This window comes from Sinohyriopsis cumingii, chromosome 5, assembly GCF_028554795.1.
Source record: "Sinohyriopsis cumingii isolate HCF-2022 chromosome 5, ASM2855479v2, whole genome shotgun sequence".
In the NCBI taxonomy this organism is placed as follows: Eukaryota; Metazoa; Mollusca; class Bivalvia; order Unionida; family Unionidae; genus Sinohyriopsis; species Sinohyriopsis cumingii.
In genome coordinates, this window is record NC_142965.1 from 108,144,973 (window position 1) to 108,153,446 (window position 8,474).

At 36.6% G+C, this 8,474-nt stretch overlaps 1 protein-coding gene across 3 annotated transcripts in view; it reads right to left on the bottom strand.

The window, feature by feature from the left end:
* The window catches only part of LOC149799962 (myosin-VIIa-like), a 104,848-nt gene extending 101,528 nt beyond the window's left edge, over positions 1 to 3,320 (bottom strand). For 2 of the 3 annotated variants that reach the window (XM_089959464.1, XM_089959465.1), the window contains exon 1: positions 2,613 to 3,319. In XM_089959464.1, coding sequence (XP_089815590.1) covers positions 2,613 to 2,636 — 24 coding nt within the window. In that variant the 5' untranslated portion in view covers positions 2,637 to 3,319. Of the gene's footprint in view, positions 1 to 2,612 lie in introns of all 3 variants that reach the window. The other variant, XM_089959463.1, reaches the window with a different exon arrangement.
* Positions 3,321 to 8,474: the final 5,154 nt, after the last annotated feature.

Consider the following 8,474-nt stretch of genomic DNA (forward strand, 5'->3'; position numbering starts at 1 on the left):
TAATCACTTACTGTGGGTAATCGTGTGTATCCGTTCCTACGGCCTAGCTCGAGGCCTGGGTTTGTGCTGATCATCTGAGATACAAGTCACTTAGGAAAGTACCTTTTTTATAACCTAAAGTTGCTTGAAAATCAAATCCATCAATATTTATTGAAATCATTGTGAACCGCAGGCTGAACATTCTTTACAAGTACTGTATATATTTTTAGTCAACTATTGTATATCAAAGTACGTGGGAGTATTTACTGCACTATTATTTATAATAAATTCAAAATTAATCAAGTAGCGAAGGAGTTGAACACGTACAGTACAATAATCAGACACATTGCAGATTTTTATTTTTGCTTCATAAATGTACCCTTTGTGGAATAGATGGATTTCTTTTTCTAAATAACTATTACATTCACACACACGCACACGTGTGTATATATATATATATATATATATATATATATATATATATATATATATATATATATATATATATATATATATATATATATATATATATATATATATATATATATATATATATATATATGTATGTATATATATATATATATATATATATATATATATATATATATATATATATATATATATATATATATATATATATATATATATATATATATATATATATATGTGTGTGTGTGTGTGTGTGTGTGTGTGTGTGTGTGTGTGTGTGTGTATGTGTGTGTGTGAACGAGTGATGAAACTTTCCTAAACCAGTCCTCCGTAAACCAGCATTGTTTTAATATTAATGGAACCTCCGTACTTTTACCATCTCTATAAAACGGACAATTTTTGTTATCCCGACAGTGTCTGGTTTATGGAGGTTTTATATTGGCAACTATACACACAAACACACATACACACACACACACACGTAAACACGCACACACAGAGGTTTCATCACACATAATAATACATTACTGTTAGTACGTGCCTGCTTTGAGAAGTTCTGCATTAAACAGTACATAATTTCATTTCAACGTTTGTGACCAGTGTGGCACATACGGCAAAATGACGAATGAATGACCATTTACTGACCAATCTCTGCAAGAAAAATATGTCAAACCTTGTGGGTACGTATCATTATCCTCTAAGCCTAAAGAACGTATCTGGTACAGTGATAGCTTCAGAAAACTCGTATCGCTTGTTTGATAGACTTATCGTCCACTTTATGCTTCATTAATCTAACAAAGGTGTTGAATAATCATGAAGAGAAAGAACAACAAGGAGCCCGGTCTTTTGGGGGGTAATATGGTAAGATAGGTTACGATACCATCTCTCTCTCTCTCTCTCTCTCTCTCTCTCTCTCAATCACGACTCTATTGCGATGGAAATTTCATCTGCGGGCAGGAAAATAAAACCACATGTACTATTTCTTGGAATAATTGAATATTGTAATAGTTTATGTACCTGGTGTAAAAAAAAAGGAAAATATCATATTCAAAGACATGACTTCCTTGCTGCATGAGACTTGAAAGGCTATCCCCAAAACAAAAACTGGCAGGTTTTTATTTTATTTTTCTCAGAATTGCACTAATAAATGTAACTTATCTTACATGATTATTTTCGGCAAACAGCTGCATAAGTGCAGCACGCACTATGATAAGAAAGGAAGAAATTGTCGGTATTTGACATTCACTACAGGTATAAAAAAAAAAAAATATGTGTATCGTGAGTACTCGATTACAAGTCGAGTCAAACTGCAAACAGCAAAGATCCTGATCAGCCGTAGCATAATGAGCCTGCAGATTAAGGTGTATGTTCTTTGTTCTACTGATTAATCCTAACAAACTGCACAGGCCAAGATCTGCCCGTGCATTATGCGACGACAGATCTGGGTCTGTACAGTTTGCAGTTGGACTTCACTTATAAGCGATTAAAAACGGTTTCGAAACGATCATTCTTGTGGGTGCTAAGGTTGCAGACAACATAGCCTCAAGAAATTCCTAGATACCTTCTATTTGCTTTTAAGCTACACGCAACGACAATAAATCGATAATACTGACCTCATTGCTTGACTGCCTGAATACCCCCCAGGAATTTCTCCAGATAAAAGCCTTGCTACACCTTGACAATTATTTAAGCCATTTTCAATATTAATATTCTCGTATTCATATGTTGTATGCCCTTAAAATCATATCCTTCAAAATGTAATCTAGTATACTGCTGAGATCAATAATTAGCACTTAACACAGACGCTCACGCTATAGCAGCAGCTTAGTCACTCAATATTTCAGAATATTTCCAATTTACACAAGACACTTTAATTTTCGAAAATTCGGCACTTGAAAGTTTCATTATATAATATTTGGCCAATTAATTTGGCGCGTGGCGAAGGTGACGAGAGTGCGGATGTGCACATACGGCTCAAGAACTTTCAATGAATGGCCATAGTAGAATGACGAGGCTGACACTGTAACTAAAAAAGGCTGGGGATGGAGAGGTTCGGATAAAGATGCCCATCGCTATAGTATTCTGGAGTTCATATTTGACTATATGCCATTGTTTTGTCATATAACCTTCGAAATCGCTTCTGCCCCCACCTTTCCTCGTAAGTGCAGAAAACAGCATTCTGAGTAATACGGTTCAGTACTTACCCTTGTTTCTGTAGTGTTGCTCATGTTAGTATACCCCGGGTGTACAGTTGATTTCGATTAATCCCATTGAATTGATTTTATATCCATAGGTATGATCTTTGATGTGTATTTCTAAGGTGGAAAATACCATGGGCAGCTAACCTGTGCGTTAAAAAGCAGATAAGTGTTTGTTAAATAGCAGATACCAATGATAATAACGCCTTATGTCAAAAAGCTACTCATTTTGGCACAGAACCTGTCAGATCATGACAGTGTGTAGCGTAACAGAACGGTAGGAGTCGCGTACCTTCCACCTTTATACACCTTTTAATCACTCCTTGTTCTAACAACATAACGAAACATAACATAAAAAACATCCAGACAAATGTACGAGAAACTCCCATAAAAGTATGCTAAATGCACTCCAAGTGTGCCAAGCAATCTATTAACTTCCTTCTCCTAGATGGAATGTGCACAACAAAATACTTGTCCCACAACAAACTGTGATCAACAGTATTTTGTCAATGCCTGCGTACATGATAGACCCGTATTTAGTATTCACGGTTTTTAAGTTCTCCAAATCACTGTAGTACCTGCTGTACGCAGCGTTTATACAAACAGCCCAACCTGAACTCCTTTGAAAATGGTGGTGTGGTTGATTGACATCTGATTGTGGCCAGGGCAGGCATACACATACCCCAAACTGTGGTTAGAACAGGCAAATCAGCGTCGCTTGTCTATCTTTTAGTTGTCTACCTATCGACCTATATCAAAGTCTGTTTATTAAAAATGTTGTTAAATAATCAGATCTCTTTCTACATACCACCTAGCCTGTTTGCAAATTGATGTCTTATGTTAAATATTTATGATAATTTGTGTATGATTACATTAAATCAACGCTACATTGTGTCGATATACTACTAACTGTATGCAGAAAAGTATACACAAAAGGAACTGCAAGCCTGAAATGCGTATGTCTGTCTCTCCCGTAAATTATAATTGGAAATAAGACTGAAACCATTATGGAAGAAAATGAACACAATATTGGATGAAATAATTTCCTTTCTTTTTGCACATCAAAAGCACGGTTTTACGATGAATGGATTCCTGCACCCCTGTGAAGTGGGAAAAAAAGCTGTTGCTGACACTGATCTATCAGGCGCAGTGTTTTCTTTCTGCAACTATTCTATTCGGACAAAAGGAGACATAAAGATATACAAAGCCCCCTCTCTGTCTGCCCATCTCTCTCTCTCTCTCTCTCTCTCTCTCTCTCTCTCTCTCTCTCTCTTTATCTCTCTCTCTCTCTCCAAGGTACATATTTATTGGCACCGCTAGGTGAATAAGAATATTACAAAACAAAGGTAATACCCTATTTCGGGAGAAGCATCATACAATAGAAATGAAGGAAGCATCGTAGATACATCGATTATCAGGATCTTACATTGCAAAAAGGTTATGTATGTATGTATGTATGTATGTATGTATGTATGTATGTATGTATGTAATCTTCGAGATTACTAACAAGCTAATGTCAAGGAACAAATATACACCACTTCCAACTACCTTCTCTCCAGTCGACCTTCCGGACATGTTTGCAAATTTCTTCCGTGACAAAGTACACACCATTAGAGATAAGCTTGACACCACAATTTCAATTGACTCGTCGTCACCATACAGTTGGGATATTGAATTTGAGAGGCAACGATTAGCAGCATTTGAACCTGTCTCTATGGATTTTGTACGTACAATCCTGATGAAGAGTGCACTAAAGTCATCATGTGAACTTGATCCAATTCCAATATCACTGCTGCTTGAGTGCTTAGATCTAGTATTGCCTTCACTAACTGATATTATTAATACCTCTGTCTCATCCGGGGAGTTCCCATCATTGTTCAAAACTGCCATTGTAAAGCCTCTGCTGAAGAAACCAACACTTGACCATAACGATTTAAAGAACTACCGCCCAGTTTCTAATCTCCCATTCATATAAAAATCTTAGAAAAGGTTGTTCTATCCCAGCTTGTATCTTATCTAAATTCAAACAGTATTTTTAGCAATGTACATTCTGCATATCGCCCTTGCCACAGTACTGAAACTACTCTTCTAAAAGTAGTTAATGACATTCTCTCTGCGTTGGATAGAGGAAAGATTACAGTCCTCACCCTCCTTGATTTGTCTGCAGTATTTGACACAATAGACCATTATATATTACTTCACCGTCTCCAGCATGTATTGGCATTCATGATACAGCCATGTTGTGGTTCAAGTCCTACGTGGTGAACAGGACACAAATTGTATGTGCAAATGGAATACACTCCAGCCCAGTTGATCTATGTTGTGGTGTTCCATAGGGGTCTGTTCTTGGACATGTTCTCTTCATTTTGTACACTCAGTCGCTCTCAAGTGTCATAGATCATCATCCAGTGTCTCACCAATTGTACGCTGATGACACCCAAATATACAAATCTAGCCACCCAACTGAAGTTGATGCTACCATCCAAGGTGTAGAGAGGTGCATTTCTGATGTGAAATCATGGATGACATGTAACAAGCTGCAGATGAATGATGATAAAACTGAGGCCATTCTGATCACAACACAAAGGCTTTCTCATTCACATCCTTTACCTCAAACAATAAATATCAGGAACACCAACATTAAATTAACACAATCTGTACGAAACCTAGGTGTTACTCTGGACAGTATTCTCACATTGCACCAACATGTCATGAACATATGCAAGGCTGCATATCTTGAGCTGAGACGCATCAGCTCAATTGGCAAATATCTTTCAGTTGATGCCACTAAAACACTTGTGTGTTCATTAGTACTTTCAAGACTGTACTGTTGTAACTCAGTTATGTCTGGTTCATCTCAATATCTGCTCCAGAAACTTCAAAAAGTTCAAAACACAGCTGCTCGGATCATACATAGAGACCTACGATCAGAGCACACCTCCCCGCTGCTCTGTACCCTACACTGGCTATCCATTCGATCCAGAATCAAACACAAAATGTGTTCTCTGTGCTACGTTACACTGTCGGACTCTAGTCCAATATACCTATCCGACCTCACACATGTGTACACCAGCAAGATACTTACGCTCCTCTTCTGACAATCGTATACTCATTATTCCCACTATGAAAACAAAGTCATATGGACAGTATTCTTTTGCATAGCAAGGGCCTAGCAACGTGGAATGAATTGCTCACTGAACTTAGACACAAAGACACAGTAATCACATTCAAGAAGGCTCTCAAAACTCACTTATTTCGACTGCAAGAACAAACTTAAAGACCTAATAATGTTTCCTACCTTAAATATTCTCAGCATGTTTTATTAATGTTTTCTAATTTCATGGTATTTGTTTTTGTAATCATATCATTATATGTTTTTTATCTTATAGGTGTTGTAATGTTGTAAAGCGATTAGAGCTTCTAAAGATTAGGCGCTTTACAAAGTCCTCATTATTATTATTATTATTATTATTATTTACGTGTGTCTGATTTGGATTTTTAACGTAACTTTAAAAAAATTTCAGTCATATCGCTACGATATCTGCAGTGTGACAGTTTATAGTGATGTCTAACACTAGGGCATCATGCCGCAGACATGTAGCATGATGTCCCACCCAGTTATATTATCCTGACACCAGGCCGACCAGTCCTAACACTAAGCTCTTGATGCTGAGCGCCAAGCGAGGCACATGTTAGTAACATTTTTGTAAGTCTTTGGTATGACTTGGCTGGGGATCCAACCCACGACCTGCCGCAGCCGAGGCGGACGCTCTAACCACTAGGCCACAGGAGCGGTATGTATGTATGTATGTATGTATGTATGTATGTCTATACGTCTATTTATAGTATCTAATTGTTTCATCATGTTCTTTTATTATATGCTCATTTTTTCCCCGTTAACTTTACATTGTCAGAATCGTTCAATATTACCCGATACTGAACTCGCGCGACAATACACATATAGCATTCACATGCATAAAGGAACTACTTTCTATCGTAAACAAACAATGGACGCAGACGCCAGCACTTTTGATTTGTACACAAATCATGTACACTCGCGTAAGAGACTCTTTACGTTGTGGTTGTTTAAATTTGTTTCTGAATGAACTAAAACACGTTTCGTGGACTGCAAAACCCCCCATCTGTTTTGGCACATTCCTCGTTGATACAATGTTACGGATTTAGGCTAGCTACATTATATAACAGACGGAAGATAAATTCCTTACAAATAACATACAAGTGACAAGTCATATACTCTCTTCTTTAGCTGGTGACAAGAATGGCAAAATAAAATATACTTACAGTTTTACATCCTGAATTTCCTCAACATGTATTTTCTTAATTCTGCAAATCCGAATTACATGAGCCATGTCATAGGTTTTCAATCTGGATTACACATTTCGAAATTCTGCTGTAATTTCGATGATAAGTGCAATTCCATCCTCCTTACTGCACTCAGAATGAAATAAGCATTAAATTCCATAGCGTCTGTTTGATAATTGCAATTGAAAGACTTCATATTTTTCCCACATTATGATTTCAAACATTCAATGACAGAAACAGAAAATTATTTGCAGATGTAATCACGCTTCTCCCGCGCCACTTTAATCCGATGTATTTCATGTATAATTTTCACAGATGAATCCAGTCCAAAATCAAAAACTTTCGTCGAATCGAAACAAAATACCAAAATATATTCATTCCAGATCAAATGGAAAAGTTGTTGCAATGCGCATTCATTCACAATATGACTGCAAATTTCAATTTTAACTAGACACGCCATTTTCTTTCGAACGTTATGTCGAGCGCGCGACTAAGTTCAAATTTATCTGGGTGGAGTTATGTGCGCATTAATAATGATGTCATTGTGTAATGACAAATCTGCGCTTGTGTATTTAGTTTGGAATACGGCATTCATTCATTTACGTTGTTTCTTGTGGTGTATTTTGTTTATATAATTAAACCTTAGGTAGAATAAAAAATGAGCATATAATAAAAAGGTTACTGCATTTGTATGGGAAAATATGAACTCGTTTTGTCGGAAGGATATACTTCACTCCCAAGGTCGTGCAGTATTTCATCCCAAAACTCGTTCATATTTTCCCATACAAATGCAGTAACCTATAAATACATAGCTGTAGGAAATAACATCATGACGAGTCTAGGGATGTTTAACCTAAATTTTAGATTCGTTAAGCAAAGACAGATTGTTCATACTAAATACTGTTATCATACGGGGTAAATGACATACAAAACAGATGAAACAATCACAAACTGAGCGAGGTGCGGCATTAAGGCTGCAACGTTTACACGTGTAAAAGGATTATTTTAGTTTACTGCCTGTCAAGGTTTACAAATTTTGGTAAACGTGTAAACCGAGCTTGCATGTCGCTGTCACTGACGCAGGAACAACCCGTTTAATGTAAATTAAATATTCGTTCCACATCTTTTCTTAAGATTGATAGTTTTATAGAATTTTTACGTCCTTTGATTTTTGCTGAAGTATGTATGTAATAATTTTAACGCCGAATGTGGGATCGCTAGGAAAAAAGTTGAAGTTGAAAGAATTGGTTATAACGCACATTACATACCATTTCACATCAGGTTGATTCAATGATAATGCTGACAAATATTTCTTTAAGCTACATCATGCATCGTTATAAAAATAGGTTTGCTAATCAGCAGCATTTTATTTTAAAGAAACATCGTTTCAAGTTTGTAAGCCATGGCATAATTTCTTAGACATTGTAGAACCAACAAAAGCATCCCGTGCGCATTTTCCATGCGTACTTCCGGTTCCATTATCGATCTTTCAATTGTGGCTTTAACAATTTTTCAGTCATATCGCTACGATGTCTGCAGTGTGGC